Source organism: Hypoxylon fragiforme, assembly GCF_022984875.1.
Source record: "Hypoxylon fragiforme strain CBS 206.31 chromosome Unknown GGS25scaffold_4, whole genome shotgun sequence".
In the NCBI taxonomy this organism is placed as follows: Eukaryota; Fungi; Ascomycota; class Sordariomycetes; order Xylariales; family Hypoxylaceae; genus Hypoxylon; species Hypoxylon fragiforme.
The window spans coordinates 834,292-851,439 of NW_026054759.1; the positions used below are offsets into that span (position 1 = coordinate 834,292).

The window sequence follows — 17,148 nt, forward strand, 5'->3', positions numbered from 1 at the left end:
ATCCCTTAATTATCATTAACGGCGACATTATACCTCTCACGTATTTCGATAAGCAATTCGTCTTATGTATCTCATTACACCAATAGAAAAAAGGTAGCACAGGCAACAGGAGAACTGGACTAATAACGGGGAGTGAAGAAAAAAAAAGAAAATATGTGCATTCATCGAGCTACTCAGACTTCATAGCAAACTAACCACTACAAAAAAAGAGGCGCTCATTGCCCCGTCCTTGGACAGCGAACGCAAAACACACGAAGCAACAATATATTTCCCAAACACAAAGCATTATTTTTTCATCGTTCGTTGTAATAAGGAGGAAATATCATCTTGTTGTCCGCGTGGAGATTCAGCTAACTCCAGCCTGTAGAAAAAACATAAGACGCACACATTCAGAGCAGGGGGGGTTTGGACCGATCTACATCAGCCCGGGCGTCCAGCTTCAAAAAAGAGGCCCTTCCCCCCCACCGCTCCTTTGCCCGATCCAAGCCCGAGCCCCTTTTTTTTTGTCAAAGATAAAAGTAAAGAAGCTTAGTGTCCATGCCCATCAAGTGAATCGAAACGATAAAGTGTGAGTATTGTACAACAGTGAGAACGACCGTTGAAAGGGAAACGAGTTTGCGAGAGTTGATGGCGGGTGTTCGAGGTTGGTGATAAGCAGTATTAACGGACGAAAAAATGTATAACGAAGCAAAATGAACACTTCAAAGCGTCCTTGGGCTTAACATCTCGACTGATCATACATCCCACTCTTGCTCTTCTTCCTCATTGTCATCTGTCTCTTCTGGGGTGAGAGCAGCAAAGGACGAGTTATTGCTGGTCAGGATGGGTTTCTTGGTACCATTGACCGCAGCTGAAGGCTTAACGGTCGGTGTGCTACCACCGTTGGTGGCAGGGGCTGATGTCTCGACAGGAGTATGATTCTTCTTGCCCTTCTTCTTCGTCTTGACCTCATTCCACGAGTCCTCTTGTCGGAGCATCTCCATCTGCTCTTCCTCTGACGGCATGCTAGACAACCAAGGATCCGACTTGCCCTTGGTGGTTTGGGTAGCACCAGTATTCTTTGGCTTTGCGGATTCCACCTTGGGTTGCTGCTCACGGGTGTCCAAAGGTTGGATAATGTCGCCACCATTGGTACCATTGGTTCCGTTGGTAGACTTGCCATTCCAGGCATTTGAGGCATTGGCTACGGAGGCAGAGCCGTCCTTGGCAGCTCGTCCTTCAGCGATACGGGCAGCCCGTCGTTGTTGTTCCATCTTTACTTTGCGCTCTTTCTCATCCTCCTCACGGGCAGCCTTGGCAGCCTCCGCCTTCTTTCGGTTCTGGCGCTGCTTCTTCGACTCGACGACTTCGGGTGCCTTAGTCTTTCGCTCCTTGGGCTTCTTAACAGAGTCAACATCGGTAAGGCGGAGAACAGACGGGCCGGAGGGTGTTGCTTCGAGCATGTCGGATACATCGTGGCCATTTACAGCAGCAACAACAGGGGAGGCCTGGGAGGACAAGTCATCGTCGGCATCGCCAGCGTGAGAGGAGGGAACCGAGGTTCCGCCAGGTAGCTCTTGCGCCTTGGATTGCTTGATGGACTTTTGTCGCTTTTCATCCGACTTCTTGGCGCTGAGCTGGGTTCCAGCGTGGGCATTGGCCAGTTGACGCGCGAACTCTCGATCGGCCTTCTTGTCGGCTGCCTCATCTACTTCTCGATTGTAGTTGACGCTTGGTGGCACAACTTCATCCGAAGCTGCGGGGGCCTTCGGCTTGGGTTTTGGCTTCGCGGCCTTTTCTAGCTTCTTCTTACTATCATTTCCTGAGCCAAGATCGGCGGGTTTCGCGGATTGTCTAGTAAAAGAGCCGCGACGGATTGGAGGAGTAGTCTTCTTCTTTAGTTGACTGCGATACCAGATAATTCCGCTGATACCCAGAATGATCGCCCACCCACCAATAGTGGTGACAGTCGAATGGGTATCCATGTTTCGGAAGTTGAAATTGGTGTGTCGCGCGTAGTGAAGGTTTGCCGATGGGGTTCAATGATTTGGCAGGATGAAGAGAGGGAATGGCAACACAAGATGTTTCGAAAAGATGGCGCCTTTGTAATATTGAGGCTTACGAAGAGCTCGGAGAAGCTAAACCAGTGACGGAAGGTCGTATACCGGTTATGCTGGAAACTGACAGGTACCTTGAATGCTCACCGTATTGTACAGTGTCAATACGAATGAGAATGAGTGTGGACAACTATAACCGAGACCAAAAGAGTTGGCGATAGGTGATGGCGATGGCGATGCCACTCGGAGGTGAACCGGGCGTTGTGGCAACTTGTCCTGAATAAAATAAAAAGGTAGGCCGGGTCTCAATACATATCCTTATTTTATTGTAAAAAGACGTTCAGATTTATTAACGTATGGAAACTGAGGGAAAATAAAAAAAAGAGGGAACAAAGTGAATGTGAGTATATGTAGTTTGACCACTGTGGCTTTTTTTTTTTTACTCCTTCTGTGTGGTTCACTGGAGTGTAAGTGGGCAGTGAATGTTCAATGTTTAATGTTCAATGGGATGGATGGACATGGACAGATATGTAATATGTAAGGTGGTCGCCGCGTGTAAGGGAATTGGATTGGGATAAGGTTGTGCTGTCATTAACAATAATGAACCAATCGGCGCTAAGAGTTTGCGTTCTAGAAGTAGAAGGTTATCCGCTTAAAGGGGTCAATGCTGGTCTGCGGCCGTCTGCCAGGCCTAGAAATCCCCCTAAGAATACTTGCCAAGGTCGTACAAGGGTTGTGCAAGTTGTTCAATAGTCTCAAATACAGTGTAAGTACGGTGGGGCCTTTTAATGTGCAGTTCAGTTCACCCTCATAACAAGAGTCTTATTATATTACCTTTTAGGTACATACATTATAAGGTGAGTAACCTTTTAAAAACACCAACCCCCTTTTTTCTTTGACCGAATTGCAAAAAAAGATTAATGACAATTCTGAAATTTACTCCCTTAGTTCAATGTTAAGAAACAAACATACTTTACGCCCAGATTTATAAAGGGGTTAACAGTGGCAGCATATCATGTTCAGCTAAGCAATGGATGTTTCGGTTGGTTTAAAAACTCCCGTGAAGTTGTGCCTGGAGCAATTCGCCAGTTATAACTTATAAGCTTGGTTATTACTATGAAAGTTGTTACCCCTCACATATCTTGTGCAGATCCTAGATCTTCAACCAAGATTCATAGGCATTTTGTTGGGTATCATCACGGACAGTTCACTGTCAACACATAAGACGAATGCTGTTAACTTTGATGCATATTATATGATTGCTTGGATTCCCCTGAATTAATTAGCCACCATTAAGCTTGGATTTCGCTAACGCACCTGGGCTTAGATAGAACATTATCTAGTTGCCTACATACATAATAATACCTAGTAATCCACGGACAATATCTACCTATGTACCTACTACCTACACTAAGCAGCTGCTAAGTATGATATTTGAAGCATCATGCTTTTAAACATTTGTAGAGTAAATATGGGCATTAATGGAGCGACAATCGATATCTGTTCAACAAACGTGAATCGGTAAGGTAACAGGTACATATAAATAATTGCGACAAACATAGGTACATATTATCGTTCCCAATGAGCAACGAATCCAATGATTCCATTGTCATGTTCTCCATGAAAAAAAGGGGTGACCCCAATGATGCGGGGTGTGACTAGTACAAAGCACAAATCACTATGTAGTATGTACTATGTATTCCGGTAGCCGGAGTCTAACATGGATACAGTGGGATCGGTTCTCGCAGGTGACCGGCGGCACGAACCCGCTGCCACGCCGCCTTCCTTATTGAATTGAATTGTTACCCAACGTTGGCTAGGTAGGTACAGTCACTACAACGTATAGTGAGCCTTGTAGGTATTTTAGAGCCGCAACCTTATCGATCTAATAAATATCTACTATCTATTCTAGCGCTTCCTCCTCCAAATTCAACAACTACAACAATCTTACGCTAGGCCAATATACTATAATATACCTTACTCTTATATTATTACCCGATTTTCCAAGTACCCATAGGTACTTTAGTCTTGCAATCATGGCTCCCAGAAAGATCATTATAGACACCGATCCAGGTAAGTAAAGAGAGAAGATAAGACTTAGCTTCTAGTCTTACTGCTGATAACGTGACATCATAGGCGCCGACGATGTCATGGCCATACTATTGGCTCTAGCTTCCTCGCCCGAAGAGCTAGAGGTGGTGCTAATCTCGGTAACATACGGTAATGTAGCTTTGGATAGCTGCCTTCGAAACGTGGTTGGCATGTTCAAAGTCCTGTATCACGAGATGGAGTGGCGTAAGTCCCAAGGGAAACCACTAGGGTTCGAGGCTTTGCGAACGTATAAACCGATCGTGGCTGTCGGCCCCGAGCATGCTCTAGAGGAAGAATTCCTAATGGCAGATAATTTCCGTACGTTATCCCGGGCCTGTTCGTGTACTATTGATTTGTTGTACCGTAACTGACGAAATATCCTTCAACAGATGGTTCCGATGGTTTGCATGGCGTTCACGAAGCGGTAAATTGGAAAGTCCTCACCTACTGAAAATCAGAGTTGGCTAACATGGACTCGCAGCACCCTCATTTATCACCGGCCGACACCTGGAAAGCCCTGTTCAAGGAAGGGCTTCCAAACGGGGCCGAAGAACAGGAACACCCTTATCTCCAGTACTTCAAGCCGTCGAAAACACCGGCCCACCGAGAGATACTCCGAATCTTGAGGGAGGAGCCAGCCGACACAATCTCGATCTGTGCCGTTGGTCCATTGACAAACCTGGCATTAGCCGCTTCGGAGGACCCCGAAACCTTCCTTAGAGTAAAGGAAGTGGCTGTAATGGGTGGAGCTGTAGAATGTGAGGGTAATGTTACCCCGGTTGCCGAATTCAACACCTATGCCGATGCGGTCGCTACTGCTCGTGTGTTTGCCTTGACGTCGCCAACACCAGCCTCAACCATGCCTCCCGTGCCCAAGGAAAAGGGAACCCTGCCACCGTACCCAGAGAAGCTCTCTAAGCAACTGGACTTGAGGTTATTTCCACTTGACATAACCACGCCCCACCTCCTGAACATGGGCTACTTCCTAGAGACGATTGAGCCGCAGCTCTCGGCGGGCAGCCCCCTGGGTACATGGGTCAACACTTTCATGGGTGGCATCTTCCGCCAAATCGTCTCGATGATTGGTAACGAGGTGGAGCCAGGATTGTCCCTCCACGACCCATTGACCATCTGGTACATGCTCTCGCAATCGGATCCGGCCTGGAAGCTAGCCAAGGGTGCACCAGAGGACATTCGAATCGAGACTTCGGGACAATGGACCCATGGAATGCATGTCTCGGATCGTCGTGGTCGAACCCGGCCCGATGGTATCACTACTTCTGAGGTTCCAGGAGACCATGATGGCTGGTTGAGCTTGAAGAGGGGCAACAGAATAAATAGACTAGTAAGCAGCCCAGGTGAAATGGCGTTTGCGCCGTTGCTTATGGAGCGTTTATTCGGATAAGGGGGTGTTTAAGAAGTAGAAGGAGATGATCACATGTATCATATATAGATGGTAGATATGAGGCGAAGAGGAGGACAATATAGGTGTCAGCAAGAATGCAAACGTGGTATCATCAAGGCAAAAGCATACCCTATATGAAGAAAGCCTTTGGGATATTTTCTCCCCTTTATGCAAATGCAAATAATATCCCACCCACGCCCTCAAACGCCGTTTGTACCAACCCTCAATTAATTTTCTAGACCTAGCTGTCCATTGGGATCCCAGTCGTTTGTTTATACGTGCTTTATTCCTCCAATTGCCGAACCCTTCACCTCTTGCCAGTTGATGCTCTCGTCGAGCGGCTCGTCCACCAGGCCTACCACGCAAACGTTGTCGCCTCGCACAAGGTACAGGCCAAGTGGGACTTCCGTCGAGGGCTCCGGGTCATCGGTTGTTCGAATAACGCGTTCGACTGCCTGTGCCAGAACCTAGATAGACAGATAATTAGTCAGCTGGGATGTTTCGAGCGTGGGATGAGAGTGATTGAGGATTCATTCGGTCTTACCAAGTTGGTCATCTGGTCGCAACTTAACAGGTTTCCCACCAAGGTTCGCGAGTCGGCCGTGATTATCAGCACCTTTTCTACGAGGCTGTCAGATGGATTGCGCTGTGAGCTTTGCCCATGGCGAAAGGCTAGTGATTAATGCGAATAAAGAGAGAGAGAGAGAGAGAGAGAGAGAGAGAATAAGGAAGGAGGGAAGAATAAGAAAAGGTTGTGAATATAGTGCGACTCACTATTGATATAACTCCCGAGGTTCGACATCTTGACGGGTTGCAAAGCGGTTGGATATGAAGCTTTGCGCTAGCTTGTAATAAGGATGTCGATGGTTCGACGTTGTTCAATGTGCAACCGATTATAACTGTGGCCGAAGGAAGCGAAGCATTCAGCTTTGGTTGCGGCTGTAAGGTTGGGCAGCTCTTCTCTTGGTGGTACCGTAGCTTGAAGCTTTGGACCATAGAAATTACTGCTTAACGTGATACGACCTTGAAGATGCTGGGTGCAGTGTGGCAGTTGTGGCAGTGGGCCTGGGAAAAAAGAATGCTGAGCCACATCTGAGTGAAGTAATCATCGATTAGTTATTGTGGCTAGGTAGTTAGTTCTCATTCTCCACTTATAGTCCGAGTCCCTTACCCACATTCTTACTACTAGTGTAGTGTAGTAACTAGTACTTTATCTGATCTAGTTTCAATACGAGATCTAACAAATCAAGATAGTTAGAGTAATTTTAGGCATTTGCATTATTTCATAACCGCATGTGCAAGTCCCACAGGGCCGCAGCAGTTGCCTACTGTACAATATCCACCAAATGCATCTCCACATCAGGCACATTGAAGCTCAAGTTGTACTTCCGGGTGGCACAGGTCTTCCTTAAACCTTGAACTTTGCTTTTTTGACACAGCCCTTAATTAATTTTGATCCCTTAAAAATCTATCTTACTAGTGCTACTATGTACCTATCTATTACTACATACGTCACAAACTAGTCCAGTAAAGATCTATCTATTCGAAGGTGCCTGGGTATCTAGATAGATCACAACATTGAAGCCATTCCAGATATTTGTTGGTACTCACTTTGAGGACATTTTAACGTTGCATTTGTGATATCTGTGACTTCTACTACTTCTACAGTCACTTCCTACTTCCAACAATCTTGGTCACCGACCAGGCTTCCATATTTGGTCGTACAGCAGCTGCTTGTAGCCAATCGGTTTGAGTCGTCGGCTTTGAAACATTGCACCAATTCAGCCCGTTTGTTTTAGACCACAAGTTCGTAAGAACTTCTCAACTAGTAATTGGTTCCCTCTTTCGCCCCTGAGTCTACATATGTACCCTGTCACAGCCGCACATCACTGCTGCTCTGTCGCTCTAGCCTCTCCGTATGCACTACCCAGTCAACATCAGACGGCATGATTGGCATGATAGGTTCAAAGCGGTCCTCCACAACGAATTGTTCGGAATTCAGGGGTACATGATGTGCTTGAACGGGCAGGTTCTTTGACCGTCATGTATTCACTACCTACCTAAGGTACCAACATAATTAAGGGAACTGCCTACATATGTATGAACATATGTATGAAAAAGGAAGAAAAAAGAGAGCCAGTAAGCACACAGTACGTGATGAGATCTACAATATTCAATGTTCCTTTGTTCCCCAATGCTTGTTCTTCCGTGATATATCTTGGACTTGTCCCCGCCCAGCCATTCATAGATTCCATTCCCTTATCCTGACCTTTTCCCTCCTTTTTTTGATTCGTGACGTGCAACAACAACCATTCACTCTCTTTCTTTCTTTGCTACTAATTCCCTTGTGGAAACTTAGCCATCCTTTTCTCCAGAACAATTACTTTCTTTAAATATCAAACCCTTGGCGGTTCTTTCTCTGCATTCTATTTTCACAAATAAGCACAAAGGTATTATCCATTTACAGGGCGAAGCCAATAAACCGACGACAGCTGAACAACACATACAAATTGACTTAGCCTCAATTTAAATAGCTGCCTGAAGCCCAACAATCATTTTTCACGAAGTGAAAAAGAGTGAAAAAGACTCGTTGATCAGTTACTATTTTCTGATCACATTTACAATTTATCGCTTTTTGCACCATCAACCAAACGAAACAAAAACTCTTAGAGCTAGTCTCTCTCTTCATCATCAACAAGTAAATATGAGGTTCTACGCAGCTACCGGCGCTAGCCTCCTTCTAGCTGGCCAAGCCTTGGCCGCTCCCCTCCAGGCCCGAGACGATGTCAAGACGTCAGCACAGATCGTCGCCGAGATCGCGCCCCTGTCTGCATCCTGCGCTAATACGGATGAATGCCGCACTGCAGAGCAGGCTGGACCTCTCCTCGCTCAAGCCATGAACCAGTATGGCCTCTCAAGCGCAGGCCAAATCGCTGCTGTACTCGCCCTTACAGCCTACGAATCCCTCGAGTACCAGAACAAGATCAATCTATCCAAGAACCCGGGCCAAGGCACCTCGAACATGCAACAGTTCCCCTCCAATCTCAAATACGCGCAGTCCATCGAGGAACTTAAAGGTCACGTTGCGGGTGTTACCGAGGCCACTGCGACCGACGACAAGAAGAACGAGATTCTCCATCTTGTCATCGATGACAAATACAACTTCGGCAGCGGCCCCTGGTATCTGACCACCCAATGCAAACCTGATGTCGTGGAGGGCCTCAAGAGCGCCAGCGACGAGAGCTTCCTCGCTTACATGGCCTGTGTCGGTATCCAAGATGTCAACCCGAAGAGACTCGGATACTGGACCGCTGCTAAGAAGGCTTTCAACCTGTAAATTGTAACTGCTGGTTGACAAAGCAGAGGAGGTCTTTAGGCTAAACTATCTATCTATCACGTGGGCTGCATGACAGGGAGAGCATTTGAGTCACGACTTCGTATCGTACTGGCGTTTATCGGCGATGCATTTGCAATTCAATCAAAAAAAGCTCATCTGGTTCATCTGCATCTGCTAAGGAAAGGAGATGGGGGAAAAGTCCCTCTTATTTTATTTTTTTAAGGCTTTCAACTTATTATTGAAGGTCATGGATTGCGATTCGATTCTCTATATGTGTATACAATTGACTTTTATTTATTTTTACCCCCTTCTTCATTCATGAAGTTATTCTATGATTTGGCGAGGTGTTGCGGTTAAGGTGTTATGGATGCGTTGGTAAAAGTGCATACGAAGTACAGGTCAACATACATAGCTCGATACCTATATGTAGGAATACTATATAGGTAGCTACATAAGTAGGGTAGCAGAGGTTAGGACTTCAACTATATGCCCAGATAGGTACCTACTGGGTATACTTGAATGTACGAAACTTCTTGCAGTATAATGTTGGTTCTCGCATCTGTTGTCTTGTTGTAAACCTGAAGTGTAGTCCTAGGCTTGGTGTGGTCTACCATGTGGAAGTATTTCATGTCGCTATTCCGAACGCTGTTCATAAGTGATAAAGTAGGTGCCTCCGTAGATAGGTAGGTAAAATTGATATGACCTGTGAATAATCATGATTATTACGCAACCTCGTACTTGAATATCACACAAAACGTGTCCTCAGCCAGCTGTCTTCTCAAAGCCACTAGATTATGTCTCCAAAGGCTTGCGTCGTGCATAGCAACTCTTAAAGTATGATATCTTTCTATGACCGTGCCATTCGTTCATTTAGAATAATTCCGCAAAAATACAATACAGCTCCTGCCGATTTTGCAATCCCACCCGTGGGCTTTTCCTTACATACCTAGATAGTAAACATGTCCCTTTTCCCGTAACGCCGTTGCCGCTTGCCTGCTTGTTTTTTTTGAGCGCAAAATGAAGTTCGTTCACGCGCACTTCTCCCCCCCTAAACATCTCGCCATCATTATAGCATCAAATAAATTAAGCTTGTATCGGTGCTCCCCTCTCCTTGTCAAGGCCAGGTAGATAGGTAGGTAGGTAGGTCATAGATGCATGCCGCCCTCCGGATCATCAGTATCATCGTTCTCGGGCGGCATCCGGCCCAGCAACTGCCTCAACAGCTCCTCGTCCGACAAACCTCCGGCTCCGTTGATCGTCCCGGTCTGGAACGTCCCGTCTTGCCACGCCGGATGCTGCTGCTGCTGCCCACTACCACTGCTATGGCCATTCACCCCATTCACCGAGCTCCCCGCGGTAGTACCATTAGTGCCATTAGTACCCCGCTCCCGCAGCGCCATCTCCGCCAACACCCTCGCCGCCTCATCCTGCTCGTCCCCCACCACCACCACCTCCTCCTCCTCCTCTCCCGTCTTCCCCATAAACTCGCTCCAGACCAAGCCGCGGTTCGTCTCGACCTCGGCGCGGATGAGCTCGATGCGCTGCTGCATGCGCGCGATCACGGCCTCGTTCTCGGCGATCGCGTCGATGCAGTCCTGGTCTGGCTCCACCGCACCACTAGTGCCGCTGGGATTAGGAAGGGCGGAGGCTCGGCCCTCCGCGAACGGCTTTAGCTCGGCGTTGGAGTAGTCGAGGTGCGCGATGGAGTTGCGCAGCTCGGCGATCTTGAGCGCGAGGGTGGTGGCGGGCAGGTCGCGGAGGGCTGAGGCGAAGCGCGCGGGGTTTATGGGCTGCGATTCTGAGGACATGGTGGGTGGGTGTGGGTGTGTGTGTGTGTGTGAAGGGGTTGTAAGGGGGTGTTGATGAGGGCGCCTAAGTTTTATGTTGTTGGTGTCAGAGGTTATATTTGGGTTGGATGCTGTTTGCTTGCTTGCTTGCTTGCTGCAGCTGCAGTGCTTGTCGTATTATTTGTAATGGTGAAAGTTGCCTGGATGGAAATATTGTACTAGGTACTTTGGTGGGGTTGAAGATGCTTATCGATAAGACTGTCAAGGTACTAGTTATCCATAGTTAACTATTACGAATTATTCTTTTATGGGGATTTTCAAAGAAGCTTGGGCCACTTTGATATCTTTGTTCCTTATTCAAGCTTTCGATGCGGGGCACGCGGGGCAAACCCTGCTTAAACCGATATTCGGAAGAGGAACCTTGAAAGCTTAAAGCATTAATGCTCAATGTTTCCCAAAACGGATCATCCTGACGAACGTCCTATCTTTCCCTCTCTCCACTTTGCCCATCACCTTGCCCATATTGGAACAATTGCAACTTTCAAGGTTCGGCTGTTTGTCCAAAGCTACGTGAAAATGATGCGATAAGGGCCCTGTAGCTCGGCATCGAGCCTATTCTGTATTACGTACAATACCCCCTTATCTCCTTCCGGATACATTACTCCTCCCGGTACAAGCACTTATCGTAGCGATTCGTTGCCATCGGAGCTTGAAGTAGCTTGAAGTAGCTTGTTTTAAGTGAGGTGAAATGAAGTGAAGTAAATAAGAAAAATAAGTCCTTTTCAAATTGCTTTCTGCTTTTACTCCTGATCAGAGTTATTGACTATCGATTGTGTCATATATACTCACCTAACTATATGATCTTGGGTATCATGATCGTACCCAACTTGGCTCTCGTAGCCGCCGCCTGGTCTACGGCTACTCAAGCTCGATCTATTTCTCAAAATGGAGCTCAAACGATACTCCAAGATGTATCAGCGGAACACTTCAATTGTGATATCCCGTCAGCTTTAGACCCTTCGAAAGACGGACTACCCGCTTCTAAGGATATCTTCTCCGGTGACGAAGCTCTACTGCTCCAGGTGAAGAGACATGGTACCATTGTAAAGATCCCTACTGTATCATATGATGACGAGGGAGAACCCGGCGAGGACCCTCGATGGGAAATCTTTTATGATTTACAGAAAGCCTTTGCGACCTTGTACCCAAATCTGTAAGATTTATCCACTTCCATCCACTGACCCCTTAAATTGATCTCGTTTCATAGACACCTTCGAATGACTCGGGAAACCGTGAATACGTTTGGTTTAGTATACACAATCAAGGGGACGGACACCAAGCTAAAGCCACTCATGCTCACTGCTCATCAAGATGTCGTTCCTGTGGCTGATGTATCAACCTGGAAATACCCTCCATTCTCTGCCCATTTCGATGGACAATGGCTATGGAGCAGAGGTGCATCAGACGATAAGAACAGTCTGTCAGCCCTCATGTCCGCCTTGGAGACATTGTTATCGCATGAATCTTGGATACCGAAACGAACAATAATTCTCGCCCTTGGATTTGACGAGGAATGCTCCGGTCGCCGAGGAGCCGGTGAAATTGGCAAATACCTCGAAGAACTGTATGGCCCAGACTCGATGGCCTTGCTTCTCGACGAAGGAGGGATGGGGCTGGAGTCACTTGGAAATGATACACTATGTGCGTAATATGCTATATAGCTACCCGAATTCCCATACTAACTGTTTGTTATAGACGCCCTCCCTGCGGTTATGGAGAAGGGTCATGTCGATATCTGGTTGGAGCTTTCTGTCAATGGAGGCCACTCATCGGCCCCATTCCCCCACACAGGTATCGGCATAATGGCCGAGTTTGTTAACCAGCTAGAGTCTAACCCGTGGAAACCTAAGCTCATCAAGGGCTCGCCAATTTATAATCACTTCGTCTGTCAGGCAAGATACTCACCCGATGCGGCACCAAATATCACCAAGTTAATAAACAAGGGAGACTTGGAGACTTTGACCGAGGAGTTAGCAACGCTCGATCGACCTACACAATATCGGATACAAACTTCTCAGGCCGTTGACTACTTTTTTGGCGGTGTGAAGATCAACGCCATGCCCGAGTACATCAAGATTGGCGTCAACCATCGTATTGCGCCCCAGGATTCGATACCGGCTGTCAAGGCAAACATCCTTAAGCAAATCAAGCCCATCGTGAAGAAATTCGGGCTGAGTGTCAGCGCGTTCAAAGGAGAAAACAATAACCCCGAAATTGAGCTAGATGAAAGTCTTGATGGTGACGTGGACGCGATGTATGAGGTGGAATATAACGGCTCGCTTGTGCTCACGTCTTCCCAAACTACCAAGGTTGCTCCAATCTCACCTGCATCCGGACCGGTCTGGGACGTGTTTTCCGGGACCATTCAACATAGTTTTGCCTTCGACGGTGGGAAAGTCATCCCGGTGGGAGAATTGATGACGGGTAACACAGACACTCGCCATTACTTGAGTAAGTGATGCCTACCTATTTGGCCATTATGTTGGCCATTATGTTGGTCAAAGTCGTCAATTTATGCTAACATTTAACCCCTTTAGACTTGACTAGCCATATCTATCGATGGACACCTACGCGCCAAGGACACACTTTTGATGCCCATACTGTCAATGAACGGATTGATATGTATGCGCACATGGAAGCCCTGCGGTTTTATTACGATTTGATTCGGAATTTTGATGCTTCGCCTGTAGCAACCGTCGAGGAACAGCAAGGCGTTGAAGAGTTGTAGGTAGTTTGTGTATGGTAAGATACTTTTGTAAGGGGTTGTCTGGTCCGGTATTGGACTTGGATGTAGCATGGGAATGGAAGTTTATATGAGAAACTTGGGCCGTATACCTAGTAGTCAGCCATTTGCCTTAGAGAAGGTAGTATGGTATCTGAGTGCCTTGGCTGTTGATATAAGGCTCGTTAGGTAGTGGTGGATTTCGAGGTTATCACTTGAGGATGAAACTTTACGACTAAAAGTTATTTTATACACTTTTTTTTTACATGAGAATTCCTACAACGCTTCGAACTACCTAGCCGAGGTATATTACTATGTATTAGTGACAGGAACGAATAACGAGGTTGTATTACTAACACGTAGCGTCGCATCACGACATGCACTTAACCTACCTAGTACCTTAGGTAGGTATATTGCCACTACTCACCACCTACACAAAATAGATTGAACTTTGAACTATCTTTGATTAAAGTTCGAAGTTGTACATGCGATAAATAATTTGCCCATGTCACCTATCTACATATCTTCATATCTACATAATCATCTGTCTCTTTAACAAGCCTGTTTCCATTTCCATGCTATTTGAATCTTAGACGATTCAAATAAAACATAGTGGGCATGATGTTATGACTGATGTACCATGCCTATTCTCCCCTCACTCTCCCCGCCGTCAAGTTTACGCCTTGGCTTGCGGGCGATCGCGGGCAAGTCCGGAAATTCGTTGATATCTTCAGCTGCTCGCTCCTTTTCCACAAGACATTCTCCCATACCACCATGCCTCCAATATAGTAACGGGGGCCTAGGCGCTTACAGCCCTTCTAGGATTCAGCCAAAGCATCGCACCGAAAGCCACTTACCTAGGATACAAGTTCGAACACTATTTCGGTTCCGCGCAATCACAAATTACGTGAACCTACCTGAATCTTACCAAGATGATACCGGGCTGCCCTTTCGAAGAGAAGATCTGAACCAAAGGGAAATCAATGTGATATTTGGCCCGCACCTTGAGGCCGAGCGAGGAAACAGACTGCTAAGGATAATACATGGTCGTCGGGTAGCAGGAACTCTGGATGACCCGAATCTTTCAGTCAACACCGATGCGTTCAGTGATGCCGACCGAGCAAAAGCCCTGGAATATCTGCGTGCCAATATTCCCGTAGACGAGATCGTTAATGCTGGCCTACGGGCCGAGGATGAGCTCAGGTATCTCGAGGAGCAGGAGCAACAAGAGCAACAAGAACGAGAAAAGGAAGCCATCGATCAACCAGTCGAAGAGAGTAGTCCGGAACGGCCAGCGCCACAGTCACCAGCACAACCCCCCGCCGTGGTAGAAAAGGTGAATGTACCCATCGGCCAGCTTCCGAAAAAGCCCAAGTCTGACTCCCCGTACGGAGAAAGTCTATTTGACAAAATCCGAGCGCGCAATACCGCACGGCGCGAAGCTGAGGAGAAAAAGGCAGAGGAAGAGCGGTTGAAGCGCGAGGAGGAAGATGCCAAGAACAATATTGGAACCCTACAGACGCAAGTGAATAAGCCTAGGGAGTTAAGCCCTTTCATGCAGAAATGGGCTGCCCACGCGACTTCCGATCTCAAAGAACCGCCCCCATTGAAGCCTTGGGAGCGACTACTACCTTCCGTGGCCATGACCGTCTTGGTTCTCGCCGGATGCGCCATCTTTGCTGTTATGTATACGCCCCCAAGGCTATCCCAGAGAGCATGGCCGGATATACCTCCAGCTGCCGCGACTTGTCTCACTCTGATCGGACTCAACTTGTCCGTTTACTTTTTGTGGAAAGTCCCAATGCTCTGGAAATTCCTTAACCGGTATTTCATCGTGGTAGCTGCGACGCCGCGGCCCTTTCAGTTGGTTGGAGCCATATTTTCGCACCAGAAGTTTAGCCATGCCATTATGAACATGGTGGGGTTTTGGTTCTTCGGTACTCGGCTCCACGACGACATTGGCAGAGGAAATTTCCTGGCGATCTACTTTTCATCGGGAGTGCTGGGCTTCATGACTAGTCTGTCATATCTGGTTTTTACTAAAGCGTTGGATTGTACAACACTCGGTGCGTCGGGCGCAATCTACGGCGTCGCTGCTGCGTTCTTCTGGTTGCATAAGTACGACGAGTTCAAATTGTTCGGATACCCGCCAGACCCATTGTCGGGACCGCAAGGCTTAGCGTTCATCGGCCTGATGTTGGGCCTACATATCTTCCCACTTTTCTCGAAGAGGGCGCGTAGTGTCGACATACCGTCACATTTGGGAGGCTTGGTGGCTGGCGTGATCGGGGCGGATCTCGTTAAGAGGCACATGGATGAGAAGGCGAGGGTAAGGGCCGAAAAACTGAAAACCATGGGAGTGCTGGAGAAGACTATACAAGTCAAGGATGCTGAAAAGGCACTGTAACCAGCTGCTGGGTATTGAGCTAACCTGGAAGTATCTATGAAGGAAGATGTTTGCTCGTTGGATACTTGGTAACTCTCCATTCACCCTGTATACTAGATAGTATAGAGTAAACTTGTGTACCTAATAGGCACAAAAGACAAACACACATAAATATGAAGACCAATACATACAATGAAGACTTAATACCGAAAGATCCAATGTTCTAATAACCTACATGAAACCTATACATTAAGTACCTATACCTCTTAGTATCTTGACTCGCGAAGCAGCTGTCCCAACTCGGTGGCACTTACGTCATTTCTTGGAGTAACAGGTCTAATTAGGGAATTAACTTGCGTACAGTATGTTATGCAAGCCATTTTAGGCCAACAGAGAACCTTGGAAACTTGATCTTAAAATACACGAATGCGCATTGTGTATTCTTTTGGTCTTCCTAGTTGGGTAAGTTGGGTAAGTTGGGTTGGCTCTTGATGGTGTGTTGTTAGTGTAGAGGCCTAACAATAACGATATATATAATTAGTGTCTACGATTCATTGGTGAGCTGGAAGTTTAACAGAGACTGGAGGCTTCAATGTTCGAATGTTCCCCTGTTAGATAGTACCTAGGTAGTACTACGCCGTACATTAGTACCCTGCATCGACATTCCCTGTGCATACCAGGCAGCTGCCAGGGCGGCTGGGCGGTCAGCAATGAAGCATATCAAGCCCATACTAAAAAGGGTAGGTACTGCATAGTACTCGACACATTTAATGTTAGCGTCAAATTAGGATGAGCTGGCGGGATGGAGAGCATTGACCACTCATTTTAGTCGATCGGGGCATATTTGGACCAGTCGTCATCAATGTATAACAGTCCCGCGCCCCACTATGATCCAATGAAACACTGCGGCGCTAGGGCAGCTGCATGCTTAAAGGCCAGGCTAGCTGTAGCTTGTTGTAGCTTATTCGAAGACTGGCCGGCTTACCCTGGGTAGGTCGGCAAGGAAGGATCGTCATTGCTATAACGGGAAACTGCTGATCGTGAGATTAAGATTCCTAGGTTATGTACAATACAAAATTCTATGTACAGTAGTTAACTAGCATGATTTTTTCTTTTATTTGTTCGGAATCGGCACATTGGTTTTTGTCTCACAATCTATCATCTGCCATCTACCAAATCTCACCCTTTTTTTTTGTCCTTGGCCAACTTGTGGCTCATCAGGTTACGTTTTATTACAATCCCTAGTTTTCTTTGGTTCGCAAAGGGTGGAATTTGGGTATAGGTAATTGTTAATTACCATATATTGATTCCTGAATTGGTCCCT

General features: G+C 46.9%; 7 protein-coding genes across 7 annotated transcripts; 4 read left to right on the top strand and 3 right to left on the bottom strand.

Annotated features, from left to right (window-relative positions):
- Positions 1 to 283: 283 nt before the first annotated feature.
- GGS25DRAFT_220309 (uncharacterized protein) lies at positions 284 to 2,243 on the bottom strand. Its single transcript, XM_049256949.1, has one exon. It carries the CDS (start codon positions 1,962 to 1,964, stop codon positions 735 to 737), a length of 1,230 nt encoding a protein of 409 aa, XP_049117522.1. The 5' UTR covers positions 1,965 to 2,243; the 3' UTR covers positions 284 to 734.
- Positions 2,244 to 3,466: 1,223 nt separating this feature from the next.
- On the top strand, positions 3,467 to 6,163 carry GGS25DRAFT_220335 (nucleoside hydrolase). The gene is made up of 6 exons (XM_049256950.1): positions 3,467 to 3,598; positions 3,767 to 4,109; positions 4,173 to 4,445; positions 4,517 to 4,551; positions 4,609 to 6,008; positions 6,081 to 6,163. The coding sequence occupies exons 2-5, from the start codon at positions 4,073 to 4,075 to the stop codon at positions 5,530 to 5,532; spliced, it is 1,269 nt and encodes a 422-aa protein (XP_049117523.1). The 5' UTR covers positions 3,467 to 3,598; positions 3,767 to 4,072; the 3' UTR covers positions 5,533 to 6,008; positions 6,081 to 6,163.
- Positions 5,669 to 6,699, bottom strand: GGS25DRAFT_220338 (Sm-like ribonucleoprotein). Its single transcript, XM_049256951.1, has 3 exons — positions 6,307 to 6,699; positions 6,077 to 6,153; positions 5,669 to 5,999 (listed from the first exon to the last, which is right to left on the bottom strand). Exons 1-3 carry the CDS (start codon positions 6,332 to 6,334, stop codon positions 5,805 to 5,807), a joined length of 300 nt encoding a protein of 99 aa, XP_049117524.1. The 5' UTR covers positions 6,335 to 6,699; the 3' UTR covers positions 5,669 to 5,804.
- Positions 6,700 to 7,522: 823 nt separating this feature from the next.
- On the top strand, positions 7,523 to 9,110 carry GGS25DRAFT_220460 (uncharacterized protein). Its single transcript, XM_049256953.1, has 3 exons — positions 7,523 to 7,682; positions 7,892 to 7,982; positions 8,067 to 9,110. Exon 3 carries the CDS (start codon positions 8,237 to 8,239, stop codon positions 8,867 to 8,869), a length of 633 nt encoding a protein of 210 aa, XP_049117525.1. The 5' UTR covers positions 7,523 to 7,682; positions 7,892 to 7,982; positions 8,067 to 8,236; the 3' UTR covers positions 8,870 to 9,110.
- A 331-nt stretch (positions 9,111 to 9,441) lies between these two features.
- Positions 9,442 to 10,966, bottom strand: GGS25DRAFT_220424 (uncharacterized protein). The gene has a single exon (XM_049256952.1). It carries the CDS (start codon positions 10,675 to 10,677, stop codon positions 10,015 to 10,017), a length of 663 nt encoding a protein of 220 aa, XP_049117526.1. The 5' UTR covers positions 10,678 to 10,966; the 3' UTR covers positions 9,442 to 10,014.
- A 147-nt stretch (positions 10,967 to 11,113) lies between these two features.
- On the top strand, positions 11,114 to 13,732 carry GGS25DRAFT_485256 (carboxypeptidase S). Its single transcript, XM_049260531.1, has 4 exons — positions 11,114 to 11,869; positions 11,924 to 12,357; positions 12,412 to 13,167; positions 13,254 to 13,732. Exons 1-4 carry the CDS (start codon positions 11,514 to 11,516, stop codon positions 13,442 to 13,444), a joined length of 1,737 nt encoding a protein of 578 aa, XP_049117527.1. The 5' UTR covers positions 11,114 to 11,513; the 3' UTR covers positions 13,445 to 13,732.
- Positions 13,733 to 13,883: 151 nt separating this feature from the next.
- On the top strand, positions 13,884 to 16,375 carry GGS25DRAFT_485258 (uncharacterized protein). The gene is made up of 2 exons (XM_049260532.1): positions 13,884 to 16,066; positions 16,186 to 16,375. The coding sequence occupies exon 1, from the start codon at positions 14,079 to 14,081 to the stop codon at positions 15,843 to 15,845; it is 1,767 nt and encodes a 588-aa protein (XP_049117528.1). The 5' UTR covers positions 13,884 to 14,078; the 3' UTR covers positions 15,846 to 16,066; positions 16,186 to 16,375.
- Positions 16,376 to 17,148: the final 773 nt, after the last annotated feature.